This window comes from Aspergillus lentulus (assembly GCF_001445615.1).
Source record: "Aspergillus lentulus DNA, contig: Alt12, strain: IFM 54703, whole genome shotgun sequence".
In the NCBI taxonomy this organism is placed as follows: Eukaryota; Fungi; Ascomycota; class Eurotiomycetes; order Eurotiales; family Aspergillaceae; genus Aspergillus; species Aspergillus lentulus.
The window spans coordinates 1446291-1462268 of record NW_028322115.1 but is presented as its reverse complement, the minus strand read 5'-3'; the positions used below and the strand labels follow the sequence as shown (position 1 = coordinate 1462268).

General features: G+C 49.3%; 7 protein-coding genes across 7 annotated transcripts; 4 read left to right on the top strand and 3 right to left on the bottom strand.

The window, feature by feature from the left end:
• ALT_6409 (uncharacterized protein C3F10.08c) lies at positions 1-941 on the bottom strand (the record flags this gene model as incomplete). The annotated part of the gene is made up of 2 exons (XM_033563015.2): positions 1-534; positions 597-941. 2 exons carry the CDS (start codon positions 939-941, stop codon positions 1-3), a joined length of 879 nt encoding a protein of 292 aa, XP_033418906.2.
• A 202-nt stretch (positions 942-1143) lies between these two features.
• ALT_6408 (1-(5-phosphoribosyl)-5- ((5-phosphoribosylamino)methylideneamino)imidazole-4-carboxamide isomerase HIS6) lies at positions 1144-2058 on the top strand (the record flags this gene model as incomplete). Its single annotated transcript, XM_033563016.1, has 3 exons — positions 1144-1443; positions 1532-1718; positions 1775-2058. The coding sequence occupies 3 exons, from the start codon at positions 1144-1146 to the stop codon at positions 2056-2058; spliced, it is 771 nt and encodes a 256-aa protein (XP_033418907.1).
• A 1083-nt stretch (positions 2059-3141) lies between these two features.
• Positions 3142-3656, top strand: ALT_6407 (uncharacterized protein YPR170W-B; the record flags this gene model as incomplete). Its single annotated transcript, XM_033563017.1, has 4 exons — positions 3142-3179; positions 3238-3295; positions 3413-3505; positions 3579-3656. The coding sequence occupies 4 exons, from the start codon at positions 3142-3144 to the stop codon at positions 3654-3656; spliced, it is 267 nt and encodes an 88-aa protein (XP_033418908.1).
• Positions 3657-4345: 689 nt separating this feature from the next.
• ALT_6406 (Elongator subunit ELP3) lies at positions 4346-6076 on the bottom strand (the record flags this gene model as incomplete). Its single annotated transcript, XM_033563018.2, has 1 exon — positions 4346-6076. One exon carries the CDS (start codon positions 6074-6076, stop codon positions 4346-4348), a length of 1731 nt encoding a protein of 576 aa, XP_033418909.1.
• A 449-nt stretch (positions 6077-6525) lies between these two features.
• On the top strand, positions 6526-7949 carry ALT_6405 (succinate--CoA ligase (GDP-forming) subunit alpha; the record flags this gene model as incomplete). Its single annotated transcript, XM_033563019.2, has 7 exons — positions 6526-6692; positions 6772-6800; positions 6874-7000; positions 7062-7124; positions 7197-7222; positions 7287-7369; positions 7449-7949. 7 exons carry the CDS (start codon positions 6526-6528, stop codon positions 7947-7949), a joined length of 996 nt encoding a protein of 331 aa, XP_033418910.1.
• Positions 7950-9775: 1826 nt separating this feature from the next.
• ALT_6404 (RFX family transcription factor) lies at positions 9776-12325 on the top strand (the record flags this gene model as incomplete). The annotated part of the gene is made up of 3 exons (XM_033563020.2): positions 9776-10281; positions 10342-10662; positions 10720-12325. 3 exons carry the CDS (start codon positions 9776-9778, stop codon positions 12323-12325), a joined length of 2433 nt encoding a protein of 810 aa, XP_033418911.2.
• A 1158-nt stretch (positions 12326-13483) lies between these two features.
• On the bottom strand, positions 13484-14821 carry ALT_6403 (uncharacterized protein; the record flags this gene model as incomplete). The annotated part of the gene is made up of 3 exons (XM_033563021.2): positions 13484-13607; positions 13669-14322; positions 14385-14821. The coding sequence occupies 3 exons, from the start codon at positions 14819-14821 to the stop codon at positions 13484-13486; spliced, it is 1215 nt and encodes a 404-aa protein (XP_033418912.2).
• Positions 14822-15978: the final 1157 nt, after the last annotated feature.

Genomic DNA, 15978 nt, shown 5'->3' with positions numbered 1-15978 from the left:
TTATCGCCGTCCCCTTGTCTTCGTTTTCCCTCTGCCTCCTCTACTTGAGCGGCGCGAGCTTTGGACCACGGCAATGTCTCGCTTGCTCAAATTCAAGGTTCCACCTGAGAGCTTTCCGATGCCAGGACCTGCGATGCCACGTTCTCGCCGTCCCTTGCTAACTTTTGACTTGTGCGTCGGCTTCTCGAGAATGATACCATTCTCCTTAGCTTCTCGTCGTCGCTTCTCCTCCTTCGTCAGTGCCTTCGCTTTGATCCCCCTTCGGAGCGACGAAGGCATATTCTGGTGATAGAGCGATGTTTTGGCCCCGAGAGACTGCATCCTCAGGTCTAGAGCTTTCAGACGGTTTTTGCCGGTTGGTGCAAGTTCAGATGCGGAGTCCAAAAGATGAGACTCCTTGAGTAATCTTTGCAAAGCAATATCATTCTTTAGGTGTTCCGCATCCATAGCATCATCATCGTCATCCTCCTTTTCGTTCTTGGTCTTAGGTTTTGTGGTTGTCGACTCCGTAGACAATGTAGGTGGCTTTGCGGTCTAGCAGGTTCGTAGAGGTTAGTATAACAATGCCTTATTCTAACTCCCATCTAGAAAAATACCATAAAAGCCTTCCGGGCCTTTTTGTCCAGTATTTCCTTCTCCTTCGTGGTTCTGTCCTGGTACTCGACAACCTCGACCTGGTTGCCTTCACCCTCCTCGGACACACCATCCCATTCCGAACCCAACTCCGATACATCACTGTAATCCTGCTCGTCTTCTTGCGACTCTTGCTCACGATTGATCTGTCCACCAGGCAACTCTAAGGGCTCAAATTGAGCCTCGAAGAATTTCCGGAACAGGTCATGAGCAGAAGAGGCGGCTGGAACAGTAGAGGTCTGTTCTTCGTCTTCTGTCTTGGAAGATCTTGACGCAACAGCTGTATCTCTCTTTCGTTTTCCGATCATTTTGAATTGATCTGTTTAATGCAAGCGTAGTGTAAGTGGAATCTGGGTCATCGCCCCGAAGCTCCTTTACCGCTTCATTTTTTTGCGGACATCTTCTGGTCACGTGTGATAAGATAAGCGCAGCCCCTCGTCCTATCAAGACTACTGTGGGTTACCACTATTGCTAGAACCCATTCTGTGGGAACGGATTGAAGTTGACAAGATGACCAAGTTTCGACCTTGTATTGACCTTCATTCGGGTCAAGTGAAGCAGATTGTTGGGGGCACCCTGAGTGATAGAGACTCAGACCTAAAAACAAATTACGTATCAAAGCTCCCCGCCAGTCACTATGCAGAATTATATCGGAAGCATGAACTGCGCGGTGGTCACGTTGTGATGCTCGGGCCTGGCAACGACGAAGCTGCAAAAGAAGCGCTCCGTACGTGGCCGGAGGGGCTACAGGTTGCAGGCGGGATAAATGACAAGAATGCTCAATATTGGATTGACCAGGGTGCGGACAAGGTAGGTCCTCTTCTCACTCTGGCTGTATTTGGTTGAACTATCTGTGCTCTCGCTGGGTACAATGAATCTGTAACTCATCTCTATGTAGGTTATAATCACCTCCTTCCTTTTCCCGGAAGGAAAGTTCTCTCTTGAACGATTGCAGTCCGTTCTCACGGCTCTGGGAGGTGACAGATCCAAGCTGGTCTTGGATCTCAGCTGCCGCAGGAAGGACAACACATGGTTCGTGGCCATGAACCGCTGGCAGACTATCACAGAAATGGAGATTAACCAGGGTATACTTCCATTCCTTTCTATACTTCCCACCACGCCGGAGCTAACCCTACCCCAGAATCAATCTCAATGCTTGAGCCATATTGCTCCGAGTTCCTCATTCATGCTGCGGATGTGGAAGGGCTACAGCAAGGTATTGATGAAGAGCTTGTGGCGAAGCTGGCCGAGTGGTGCTCAATACCTATCACATACGCTGGTGGGGCCCGGAGTCTGCAGGATCTTGAAAAGGTCCATGTGAGCAGTCACGGAAAGGTCGATTTGACTATTGGTAGTGCTTTGGATATCTTTGGTGGCTCGGGTGTAACGTTCGATGAGTGTGTGCGGTGGAATCAACAGCATTGATTATGTATCATATAGGGACTCTTGCTGGCGTATATGCAGAAGATCAAACCTCAATCGGCAAGCCCCATGAGGGAGATCATTCATACAATAATGTGTTCATGGGCTAACTCTATTCAATATGAAGCAAAAGACGCCTCTCATTAACTATAAGTGCGTCGAATCGTCAGCCTGAGGAGGAAGTTTCATGTTCATGGCCGGCACGAACGATCAGGTGTTGAAGTACAGAATGAGAAATGGATGAAATCCAGCTTCTCGCTCTAGATTTCCGATGTCCTTTCGCATCAGGATGGTGAGCCGTTTTCTTTCTTCTTCTTTTTCTTTTAAGGACGCTCAGCCGGCGGGTAGGCGTTCAATGCCAGCCTCTTGCTACTCAGTAGAAAACTGGTGCGCCTCGTGAATAAGAGCGCAACGCTCAATCAAACCCTCTCTTACAGCAGGTTCTAGTAGTGACTGGGAGTCAAACTAAATGCGGTCAACAGTGACAAACCCTCAATCTCTTATTAAGTTCTACAGACGACCTTTTTCCTGTAATTCCTCGTGCATCGGGCTGATGTTCGTGTACACAAGCGGTTCCAAATCTCCCTTTGTCGGAGTACATGGAGTTCTTGAGTCTGCCTAATAGAGAACTTGAGAAAGTTAGATCCAACATGTGCGTTGCCGTCTGATGAATTGAAGAACCCAGGATTCTGTTTAGTTCTAATGGAGTTATTCTTGAAGATGGAAATGATGTTGCTGCTTTCGCAGCGGATGACGGGAAATGACGAGGACGACGCTCATTGGACCTCACATGCCAAATGCGGCTAAGGCGGATCAATACTACCTTAGAGCTCTCCGCCTCCCCTCTGGAGTGCAAGCGGCAGACAATACGGAGTACAAACATCAAAAGCTCCTGCATCTCCATTATTCGAGCTCTCATGAGCGAAGCCACTAATTCGCAGTCGACTTCATATTTAATATATCACCTCCATTGTCTTTTACAGACCGACTGCCGATCGTCGCGAGGATAAGTCGACCTCTCAGCCAGACCGCATTGCTTGACGTCTATCAATCACTTATCGCACCTCTGGTCACGACAACGTCGAAATGAAGCCCGTTGTATCGGTTCTCAATGCCTGGTCCTGGTAAGGTCATTGTCTCCGTCTACACAGAATCAAAAGACTAACAATACGTCCGATACAGCGTGGTCATCTCCGCCTTCGCAATTGTCATTCTGTCCATCCTCGGATCGTTATACAAGGTTCGTCTGCTGTCTTACGTATCCGCTCAACAACCATATATGCTGCCTCGATCCCCCTTTTGCTCCGATCACAGAGAACAGTGGATTGTTATGATGGCCTGCTAACGACGTATTCAGAGCGAACACCATGGATTCGTCGGATCGGAAAACGACCCCGAAGATGGCGGTGCAGTTGCTGCTTCGATTTTCACCGCTGTGGTCATATACGCTGTAAGTCTATCGCACCACCATCCTGCGCGTCAAGTGCTATGGAGTGGATGTCCTGACACATTGTCGTGGGCAGTGTTTCTTCGTTTTCTGTGCCTTCCAGGCTTACCTGCACACGAGAAGCCGCCGGGGAGGTGCTATATCGCTAAGCTAGACAATTTCTTATATATTTCTCGCAAGAAAACATGGAACTCGCCATTTGATTTATGTCCGTCTTACGAAACAAGGGATATGTCAAGTGCCTCCGTGGACGCTCATGAACGTGTGTATCTCTTTCGATTCGGCTCACGACGGCTGTCGATCAGATGACGAATACACATCCCACATTATCTTCTGAGCTTTCGTTCCGGTGATTGTGATGTCCGTGATTGCTTTAATCCGGTGGTGTTCCTGCTTCAACGGTATCTGTCTTCGACGTTTTTAGAGCACACTTTCTTTACCGTGGTTGGTCCGGAGTACATATTGTGTCGTCATGTTTGACATAGAGCTGCTTCAAAATCTATTTTTTACTGTCGCAGGGACAATTCCGAAATAGCAGACTGGGCCTTGCTCAAAAAGTATCCAACTCTATCATTTCGAGGTCTTGGAAACTGGGAAGAGCAAAAGAACTATGAACATATTTACACCCAATTGTGAAAAGCAGTAGTTAAGACATGTACCGGGATCGAGATTGTAATGCATCGAACCACTAACGCCACGATGCAAGAAACGCCTGAAAACACCAAATGATGCCATGAATCTCGACAAAACCCGACTTTTTGAGAGCTCAACCTTTAGAAACCATTATTATCATATCAGTTTTCGACATCAAACAGAGACAAAACGTTCTCGTGCTTATCCGAGTTAGAATTCTTCGTCTTCAATTGGGTCAAGCATCTTGGACATGTAAGGACCGTCCAGTGTGTACCCGAGACGAGCATAGTAGCTGCGGACACCAACTCCCGAGATGACACTGATCTTCCGGCTTCCATGTTCTTCTCGCGCGATCCGCTCGGCCTCCTCCATTAGCAGGGTCCCAAATCCTCGGTGCTGAAACTTCCGCGGATCGCGGCCGTGGAGCGGTACCGCAGAGCCATATACGTGGAGCTCTCGCACAATACTCGTCTGCTGGCCGGTGAATTCCGGACGGAAAGTGTGAGTCGGACTGCACTTTCGCAGACGCAGTAAGCCGATGAGAATGTCCTGCTTGGGATCTTCATAGGCGAGGAACGTTTCCCAGCCACCATTGGCAGTATAGTCCCGACGGATGAGCTCCACTTGCGACGGGCGGATTTTGTTCTTTACTTCATTGATACCGACTTCGCGGGTGCGCACATCACGACATGTTGTACCAAAGTCTTTCATGCGTGCCAAAGCCAGTTCTCGAAGGTTGCCATTCTCCACGCCGGAAGTGACCAGAGGCATTGGAATATCTCGCTGCACACGGTAGATACGCGTCCATGGAGGGACCAGCGCAAGGATTCGAGCGACAAGATCTACCAGCGCGTTGGGAGTGTAGTTCTTGTAGCGGCCCGTCCTCCAAAGCTCATACAGACCTGTACCCCGAATGACCAGCGTTGGATAAATCTTCAGACCGTCCGTACGGAAGGCTGGGTTTTCAAAATATTCCTGAAACTGGAAAAGATCCCGTTCCATGCCGACATTCGGCAGATCCGGCATCATGTGGCTAACGACCTTGAACCCAGCATCCTTGGCGAGCTTGAATGTCTCCGCCACCGCAGCGACAGTATGGCCTCGATTCGTGTCCCGCGCAACATCTTCATACAAACTTTGCACGCCAATTTCCAATCGAGTGCACCCATATCGAAGCATATCACTTAGATGAGTATCCAGACAGTAATCAGGCCGCGTCTCGATCGTAATACCCACGCATTTTATGTTGCTCATTTCGCCCGCCTGAACAGCCTCGTCAACATTGTCCGTCTGGTACCCACTCAGCGCATTGTGAAGCTGAGCGATGAAGGATTCTCTGTAATCCGGCGGAAGAGACATGAATGTGCCACCCATGACAATATATTCCACCTTGTCCACACTATGGCCGAGAGACTTAATCTGATCAACCCGACCTCTCGCTTGTTCAAACGGATCGTACCGTGCTCGGATCGCGCGCATCGATGTCGGCTCGTAGCCAGTATATGACTGTGTCGAATACTCAAAATCCGAATCAGGTCCACCAGGGCAGTAGACACAAATGTTACCGGTGTAGGCAATATGCGGACAACGGTGAGGTTTGCTCATCACAGCGACAACGGCAATTCCCGACGACGTCCGAATAGGCTTCGCGATGAGCTTGGGTAAGATATACTTCTTGTATTGTTCCGGCACGGCAGCGATAATAGCTGTCAAGGGAGGTTGCGTAGCCAGGCGATGCTTCTTCGCGATTTGGCCGCGCAGCTTGTTGAGGTTGATATCTTTCCCCGGTTTGGATGAATCCCTCTGCGCTTCATATTCCTGAATGAGCACGTTTGCAATATCGGAGCAAGCTCGCATATAACGTTCATTTTCTGGTGGGAGTTTCTCGTTGCCGTTCTTGGGTTTGGATGGTGGCGGCATTGTCATGGTGAGGGTCGCCATTGTGAAATGGACTACTGCGACGATCGCAGATCAAAGCAGACCCTTAAAATCACAATGCAAGGGTTGGACGGTACTATAAAGTCCAATACTAATCTTCCCAGCTAGATAAGCTAGGATGAAGGAATAGTCACGATACCGCTTGACGGAGGGGCAGATTTGTTATCGGCAATATTTGTATGTGATCTGGTATTAAATTGATAGGAGGGAGATGGAAAAAAAGGATCGCCGAGGGAGCCAACCCGACCGCCGCGACAAATCGGATCCGCTTAAAGCTTTGTCCCGAAAAGTCCAAACCCCAAACCCATCCCGGCGCGTTTTCCTGCTGAAGTGTCCCATGTCATTTTGATATATTCTGCAAAGCTTCCCCAGATCTTCAGTTCTTTTCTAGCACACTTACCGGTGCACTCTCCCCTCTATTTTTTTTTATCCTTTGCATCTCATAGGCAACTATGCAGGCTTTCCGCCGTAGTACCCTCTCTGCCCTCCAGAATGCCGCTGCTGTGCAGCGACGAGCTTACAGCCAGGGCAGCTCGATCTACTCTGAGACCGTGAACAACCTGCGCATTAATGCAGACACCAAGGTTCTCTTCCAAGGTTTCACTGGAAAGCAGGGAACGTATGTTGCGGCGATATCTGCCTTGCCATTTAACTGCATACATAGATGCTGACGTTGCTTTTTTTTTGGCTGCAAACAGTTTCCACGCCGAACAAGCCATTGCCTATGGTACATTACGATTAACCCCTTGATTTTGGTTGTGTCGGTCTACGACAGGAGTCCAGAAGCTTACAATTTCTAGGAACCAAGGTTGTCGGTGGTACCAACCCCAAGAAGGCCGGTACGATGCACCTTGATAGACCTGTTTTCGCAAATGTCAGCGAGGCTGTGAAGGAAACTGGTGCCACTGCCTCTGCTATCTTCGTCCCGTATGGAATCATAATCTCTCTTTCCGTCGTTGTCGGAATGACTGATACTGATATATTCCAGTCCCCCTCTCGCCGCTGCTGGTATTGAGGAGGCTATCGCGGCCGAGGTTCCCTTGGTTGTTTGGTGAGTTGTGCTCCCATTTCAAGAAAATGCCGTAAATTAGCATCGCTGACGCCCATGTTCCGCATTTCGCAGCATTACCGAGGGTATTCCCCAGCACGGTAAATCTCTATGCTCCGCGCAATATAGCTTCTTTTTGCGCAAAAATTGACTCGAAATCAACAGACATGGTTCGCATCACGGATATCTTAAAGACTCAGAACAAGACCCGTCTGGTTGGACCCAATTGCCCTGGTATCATCGCTCCTGTAAGTTCAATTGCATCCAAAAATTTGTGGTATGACAAGGCCATGCGGTGTGTTGATATGCTCTTTTTCTACGTTGTAGGGCCAATGTAAGATCGGTATCATGCCTGGATTCATCCACAAGCGTGGTCGTGTCGGTATTGTGTCTCGGTCCGGAACCCTGACCTACGAGGCTGTCAACCAGACCACTCAGGCCGGTCTCGGCCAGTCGCTCGTTGTTGGTATCGGTGGTGACCCCTTCTCCGGTACTAACTTCATTGACTGCCTCAAGATCTTCCTCGAGGATGAGGAGACAGACGGTATCATCATGATTGGTGAGATCGGTGGTAGCGCCGAGGAGGATGCTGCCGAGTTCTTCAAGGCCAACAACAAGCACAACAAGCCCGCTGTTGGTTTCATCGCTGGTATTAGCGCCCCCCCGGGTCGTCGTATGGGTCACGCCGGTGCTATCGTCAGTGGTGGTAAGGGTGGTGCTGACTCCAAGATTGCGGCCCTCGAGAGCGCCGGTGTCACTGTGGAGAGAAGCCCTGCCCATCTTGGTAAGACTCTGCTCGCCGAGTTCGTCAAGCGGGATCTGGTCTAGATGGACTCCCAGTGAGAGAGTTTTCCATTTGTCCCTCAGGCAGTGTGGCTTGGCTTGGGCCTATTAATGTTGGATTGCAAGGTGGTGCGTGACTGTGCATTAGGGCACCTTATACTCATACCTATTATTACCCCAGGACGGCCTCTTCTTTTGTCCGTGTGTTCCTTGGCCAAATGTACCTTTTCTTTTTCACCTTTCTCGGCTGTTTAGAGATGATAGGAAGTAATTAGCTTCGATATGTAAATTTCATCGTTGTTTATCCCTTTTGCAAAGACTCAGATTGTACTATATCTCTGGCTTCGTCAATCTCTTCGCTGCTACTGTCTTCGTGGCGGATCATCTCCTCCGCAGTCACTTCATGAGGAATCAGCCCCATTCGAAAGCCTTGCGGCATGCAGATATACATATCGACTGGAGCGTGGGATGTCTCGCTCGGGACTGAGAGGGTGGAATTGAATGTGTCTGTTTGGTTGTAATTGCACATTGCCTTGTCCCTGGGTCGTCTTGGCCGAAATATGTTCGTTCGAATGACCTTGAAAGTTGAAGTCAACCACAATGCATCAGCGGCTCGACTGAATAAATACATTCAATCTGGCTTGGCTTCACTTGTACCTACGTTGTTAAATTAAAAAGAAACAGACACATGTTCGCTAAAAGGTGGTTGCATGCTACTAGTGCGGCTTGAGGACCTGTATTTACTATTGAATAATCCTTGTCTCCTAAAACAATGAGATGTTCGATCTGGATTCATCAGAACCGTAAACTATTGGTTCTATAATGTCATTCCAAGTACCTTGCAATATTGATTATGTTCGATCATTCCTTGTCGTTGAGCAAATAATGTCAAGAGTATATTGTGTCCTACCCTACAACCACTTTGCTGTACAAGGCACAGGTACTCATTAAGTGCCAACAACTTCCCCAGTAATTTGAATCTGCCTTGCCGCTAGCAAGTCAAATCATTCACGACTCATCTACTATTTCCTGTCTATGACTGATGAGCTCCTAAATAGCGGTGATCATCACTTGAGATTCCATTCCAATGTTTTGTTGTTTTGGAGATCTGCCTGAGGAATGAGCCTTAGCTAATCCACACGTGACCGTTGCTTGAGGAACCGCCGCCTCTGTTTATTCCACCTTTGCACACTCAGAACTTATGACCAGACTGCAACCACGGCCACTATGAGCCTTCGATAGCGTGTTTGCGACTGCTATAACGACCTGATTTTATGCCTTGACGAACTCATTTTCGGAATTACGAAGTTACCCCTCCAGCCTCTTTCCTGCACCGGTCTTCTGTGGTGCGAGTTCGAGTGATTGAGTTGAGGTGGCTGTAGACCCGATCATCAAAACAGACACCATTGCCCGTGGTTACCAACCTACTCGCACCCAGCAGCTAACGAAACACAACCACCTAGTCGGGTAGTGTGTAGCAGGCCCTCCACTATGGCTCATGAGATGGGTAAGATGTCCCTGCGTCTCTTTCGGTGCTCTGAGGCTTCTACTTTTCATCTGATCTCTCGTCGTTACTGCCCTGCCGCTAGCCTATCTCTTATAGCCTCCGCCTTCCGTCCGTTGTTGCTAATCCGTAGTCAAAACAAACAGGGCGAGCTGCATCGCAATGCTCGAGTGTCGCATCACAAACAACACAGTTAGCGGGGCCGCATAGTCGCCCTGGAACGGCAGATCCTATGCGAGCGCGGTCAGAAGCTGTAGTTTCACGAAACAGCCGTCGACCAAGGTCTAGAGGATCAACTGCCAGTATCCATTCCAGCACCACGCAACAGACACAGGACCAGCAGATCACCGATGGGTTTTCCCAATTTATGCCCGCCCAATCCACCGCTGGTCACAATGTCTTCGCGAGTAATCCCGAAGATATCATTATCCGGTTTGGCCAGCAGATCTCGCATCCTGTGAATGGCACCTCGCTCGATCCGACACTCCAAGATCCTCATCATTCAGTGCTTCCTAGGGCAGAGGATTTTCCGAGCCATGCAATGCACGGGCATAGCCTCTCTCACCATTCCATCCCTTCAGGCCTGTCGCATCACGGTCTGCCTGCCATGCCGATCCCTCAGTATCAAGCGATCTACGATAATAATCTTGAAAACCACTTGCCGGAACACGTGCTGGAGGACAATGAGAACTCGGAGACTGGTGCGAAGAAGAAGAAAGGTTCCAATTCATCACTAGCGAATGACAATGAACTGCGGAAGTTGCTCCGCCAGTACGAAGGCTATTCACTCAAGCAAATGGCGGCAGAGGTTTTGAAACATGAAGGGGCTGGGGGCAAGGCCGAGAAAGTTAAGCAGGTCTTTGCCATGATCTGGTAAGCGGACGCGCGTTCCCCATTGTTATCGACAGGAAATCAGTACTCATGGATGCTTAGGTTGAAAGAGAATTGCCGGAAGAGCAGCGGTTCTGTCCGACGAGACCGTGTTTACTGTTGCTATGCAGAGAAATGTGGCACCGAGCGTGTTTCAGTCTTGAATCCGGCTTCTTTTGGTAAACTCGTGCGCATCATATTTCCGAATGTGCAAACCAGACGCCTTGGTGTTCGTGGAGAATCCAAGTACCACTATGTGGATTTAACGGTCATCGAGGAAAAACAGCAGAAGCCGCCGCCGTTGAACCCGCAGGTCTCGTCGATAACCAATAACCAGATCGGTGGTAGCATAGAAAACAAACTTGACGGAGCCATGCAGAAGAGGTTTGTCAATTACTCACTTGATAGTCCGGGAAGATGAAAGCTTACATGTTGTTCCAGTATTCTACCACCGCCGCCAACAGATACCGCAGTGTTTCCTTCACCAACTGCGTCATTTACACCTAGGTTCTCAACGAGTTCTTCGAACGCAGGGTGTAGCTGCCAAGACACGACTAGTTCCAACGGTGACCACAGCATTACCCTCGAGAACGTCGGAAACCATTCTGGGAAAATGATTCATCAGATGCTCCACCTACCGTCCGCCGAGGGCACGTCTGTGGACAATGACTCGTTCCAATTGCCTGATATACGGGGCTATCTTCCCGGCAATACTGATACTAAGGTGGCGGCGGCTCTTGCAGCCCTTTACCGCTCCCATTGTATCTCCGTCATTGACAGCTTCCGCTACTGCAAGGAGCGGAACCTCCTCCGCTATTTCTCCGCTTTTCATGGGACATTGACGGTTCCAGTACAGAAGCTGCTGACACACCCAAACCTCGCTCCCTGGATCAAGGAGTGTGATTGGCTCATGTACCAGAAGATGATTGCATTCGTGGCACCTCTCACCACGCAGGTTGTTCCCAAACTTGTCCTGGACGCTTTTAGCTCGATATCGCAACGGCTGACTGCTCATATTGGTGAGACGTTCAAAGCGCAACCTGCACATGTCAGCCTGGCAAGGTTAATACCGGCCCATATTTTCTGCAATCTGCTCAGGCACATGCTTGATGTAAACCAATCAGCCAATGCGGCCGCAGCATGGCTGTGCCATCCTGACAATAGGAACCAGATGTGGTTCGATTTCAAAACGCTTGTAGATCCAAAGGAGATGATCTCCCGAGCGAACATTCCCACATGCGCGGAGCGGGCGGCAGAGCAGATACTGAAACATGACGTTCGAGCTCTGCTAACTCCTGTGGACGACCTGAACCCCTCTGCCTCTCACCCGTTCTTTACGAAGCCAGACACGGAAGCGGATCTCGCGGCTCATAAATATCCCGTCGAGGCGTCCGCTGGCGAGGAGTACAACTTTCCGGATAAGTGGATATCTTTTATACTTAACCTATCCTCCGCATTTCCCCACCATCGCACGCAATGCATCATTGAAAAGGTTGACGCCTTATGGGATTGCATTCTCCGTCGATTGACCCTTGGCGGTGCACAAAGCTTCAGCGCCTGGTGGATGACGAAAGTTTTCTTTCACGAAATGATGTTATGGCAGGCCGAAAAGAATGGTTTTATGCGTTTCACACCGAGCACCTTGCAAAATATGAGTTATGGCTCTGACCAGCCCGGTCCGCCCCATTTTTTGCTGAAACAATTCAGCGGTCCATCTACTGAGAAGAATGGCCCTTTTAGCGCCTCTGATGCGCAGCAGGCTAGTGATCGGTCAAGGTCTACTACTAGTCCTTCATCGGCGGATGTGAATCCCCAAACTAGGACATCGCTCAATCGACCGCCGTCAGACGCAGGCCCAAATCAAGCCTCAGTGGAAACCGAAAAGCCACCTAGCATCGCTGACAACACTGCCAGCTTTCACGCTCCCAATAATGACGATAGTGCTATTGACCTTGACGATGATTCAATGCTCATGTCCGTGGGCAAATATGGTGATATGATGGCCTCTGACCCAGCAGACGCTGAAGGAGATGTTGTCGTCATCTAGATGCTTATGGATATTTGCCGCATTTTACGCTTATACTTTTGGACACACGGCTCATTTTTCACGGAGTTGGATACGGATTTGAGGTGCATCTTTTGGTTGACTATTTACGTTCACGTATAAGGTTCGGCGTTGGACGATCTTTGCACGAGGGATGAAACGAGCTTCGATTCGACAGACATAGGTCTGGAACACTGCGGTTATTCAGTTGACATTCATACTCATTAATAGCGTGTTGGATTCCGCTTCTTTCTTCAGCATTTCTCTTTTCCCTTCCGATTGGAAACACGAGACCGACGTTGATGTACATAGGATTACGGTCAATTTTGTCTGCCGAGATGGTTTACAGCATCCACTTCTCCCTATACCGCTCTTTCTAATATTCTGCTTCGGGCAATACACCGGGTTCGCGCTACCTCTTTTGCATCGAAATACCACTTGTCGACGGGTTTTGCATTGTTCCGGCAACTGAGGTCGGTCAAGCAGTCTCCGCTAATTCGATCCAAAGAATTACGCGCGATGTCAGCTATTTGGCATAGATTTAGGACAGCTCCCCGTCACGGTTGAGTCATGTCACCTGTCGTCGCGGCAAATCGATCTTTACATTTTCCTCAGCGAACAGTCATACCCCTGCAAGGCTTTCTGCCCAACACGGGTTCCGCATGGCGTTTAGTCCCTCTGCCGCGCACGAGAGGTGCTCGACCTGGCTTAAGGTTAGAATGATGACCCGAACTGTATGGTGGACTTGCAGCGCTTGGGCTTTTGTTAACTTCGTTTTATGAAATCACCTTGAGTATCATGTAATCAATCGTTACATATCCTTTGGATTCTGACTTCCCTCTTTTCACCGAGGTCATCGTCCGTACACTCATACAATTTGCGAAATTTGGAATACATAGAGAGGTACGAAAACAACCTAGACCGTAACGTAAACGCCATTTAGACCCACGAATTTCGGACCTCTATCGCTTATGGTAAAGTGGAATGACATAATGTGCTTACACGAACAATTAAGCCAAGCCGGAACCCGCGATAACTCTTTTGGCTCACTGAAAGAAAATGAGGCTGTAGGAGGACAAAGTGGGTGGAGAGGATAGTTCGAAGTGATGCAGGAAATGTTTGCTTGTTGAGCTGGGCTACCGCATTGTCCTGATGCGACGTCTACCTAAATTCCCCAGCGGGGAAGAATCGAGGACCAGCAAAGCCGTACGTGATGATACTCCGAATATCGATATTGCCATCGTTGCGGGGGTTCCAGAGCTTGATCAAGATGTATCTGCCTGACCTATTGAGAATGGTCAGCGAACTTTGAGTGACGGAATTCAACAGGATCTCGGAATACGTACGCAGGTGGATCAAACTTGATGCTGACCATGCTCTTTGCTCGCTCGATGAAGAAGCGAGCATGTGGCTTTAACACAGGGGGAGATGATGAGCCTGCAGGTCGAGACTGTGGGGGCGCAGACGATGCAGCAGGTTCGACACGATTGGGGATCCGACGCCGTCTTTCAAGCCCGCGCTGTTCCATCTCGTACGACCATTCCACAGCCTCTATACGCTGTAGCATTTCATCACGTCTCCGGTAAAAGGTAGCCTCGTCGGAAACAACTCCTCTTTCAGTCTCACTTTCATCGCTTTCGGAGCCGTCAACATCATCCGCATCATCCTCATCGTCCATATCACAGCCATCGTCATTATCAGAGGCACCATCATACTCAGTCGTTACCTGAAACTCAGCCATGGGATCGGGGGCATCGGGTCCTGCGATGGTGCTGATGTCGCTATCAGAATCCGAAGGAGAATCTGTGTTCCCGAATACGGCTCTTTCCAAAGTCTGAAGGGGCGTCCGGAATGCGTTCAAATATTCCTCAGAAGGCTGCAGACCAGTACGTCTGCTCCGATTAGAACGACGAGGGGCCGGCCTAAGAATCTTAAACGCGGCGGTACGAGCCAGAACATCATCATACGCCATAGACAGGAACACCATTCCTTCCTGGACTCTAAGAGAACGGTCAGTAAATACGAGACAAGTGCACCAGTGACTGCTCGAGATAGGACATACGGAGCATTGTATCCAGATTTTGGAGCCTTGATGTCAATCTTGCTCAAGCAGAAGGGGGCATCTCCTCGATGTTTTAAAATAAGATTGCATCGGTCTGACTTTGTGCAGTAGACAGCTGAATCATTGCGCAAGATGTTCTCTGGCCACGAATTCTCGCCGTCAGAATCATCGTATGTCCCGCCGTCGCACATTTTGATTTCCATCTTGAGAGCGCCGGGTACTATTTGGCCATAATGGCCATAGCGGAAAGCTTGGGGCCCTTCTCTTTTATCATCTGACTCGAGCTTTCTGCGTTTGGCCCTCCGACTGTCCCCCTGCAGGTCGGTGTCTGGTTCTAGCGGCATCGCAGAAATGGTTTCATCGAGGGGTACGAGCTCGTCAAGAAGGGATTGTGCCTCGGGAGCTCTGTTTCGTCCTTCTTGGTGTCGATGTTGCATGGGCCGACGTCTTGAAGGTCTGCTGTCACTAGTTGATCGTATGGAATTCGAAGGAGCTGTGCTAGGATTCAATCCCGCGACATCGGTAGTTGAGGACCTCTGCGTCACTGGTCGTGGGTAGTCTATGTGATCAGCACCGCGCGTCTGTTCCTCCCTGTGAGGTGTGGCTGCCTGCAAAAGTTGGATCTGACGATCTACAGCTTCTCTAGCTTGCTCAAAGCTGGTCCAGTTGCGGGCTCTACTGGAACGATATTCCTCTATCTCCTGATTGAGTATTTCTAAAGCGCGGGTAGTCGCTGAACTATCCCGATGGCGCTCAGAGCTCAATAAATCCCTCAGATGTTGTAAGCGATTTTCAGTAGGTGGCTGAGATCTGTCAGAAGTACGACTTGCCCGAGGGGCACGGCGAGAGGCAGGAGGGTAATCGTAGTTCCCCGACTACAGTTCGAATATATAACAGTCAACTTAAGATGCCAGAAATGGGGCTCCACGAAACAACTTGAGGCTCGATGGAAGCGACCAACGAAGTGAATGTAGGATGCAGAAATACTTTGAGTTACCCACGCACCATTCTATGGGATTAATATGCCGTCAGCTGGCGTGACAGCTCGAACCGCTCAAGAGGCGGAGATGCACTATACCAGTATGATTGAAGAATGTAAGAAACAGAGAGATATCGAGATGATTATTGAGTAAGACGAGACCCGGTCAAAAGGACAAATGACCTGACCAAAAGCTTGAACTCTGAGAAATAAAGAGAACAGATACAACGACTGAGAAATGGAACAAAGAAAGTTGTCGGGGCTTTGAGTTAAAAGCAGACATTAGCCAGAACTCAGACGATATGGAGGAGGAGAAGCTTAGTATTATTGATAACAGCGGGAAATGACGCTTCAGTGAAAGGCGATAAACTTATCGGCCATGATGTGCGGCACGTGATCCATGGATAAGGACCGGGCATTCCTCATTCAACACTCCCTCTGAATGCCTTCTTTGTCTTCTCTAAATTCACTAGCTTCTGAATAGTTCTGCCGGTTATCTGCATGTGAATGGCATCTGAGGGACTGGACGCTTCCCCATTGCTCTTCTACCCTCTCCCTGGTCCTCTCTCTTCCTGGTGACTGAGCAGCTAGCACTACTCCTCATCTACACCTCCG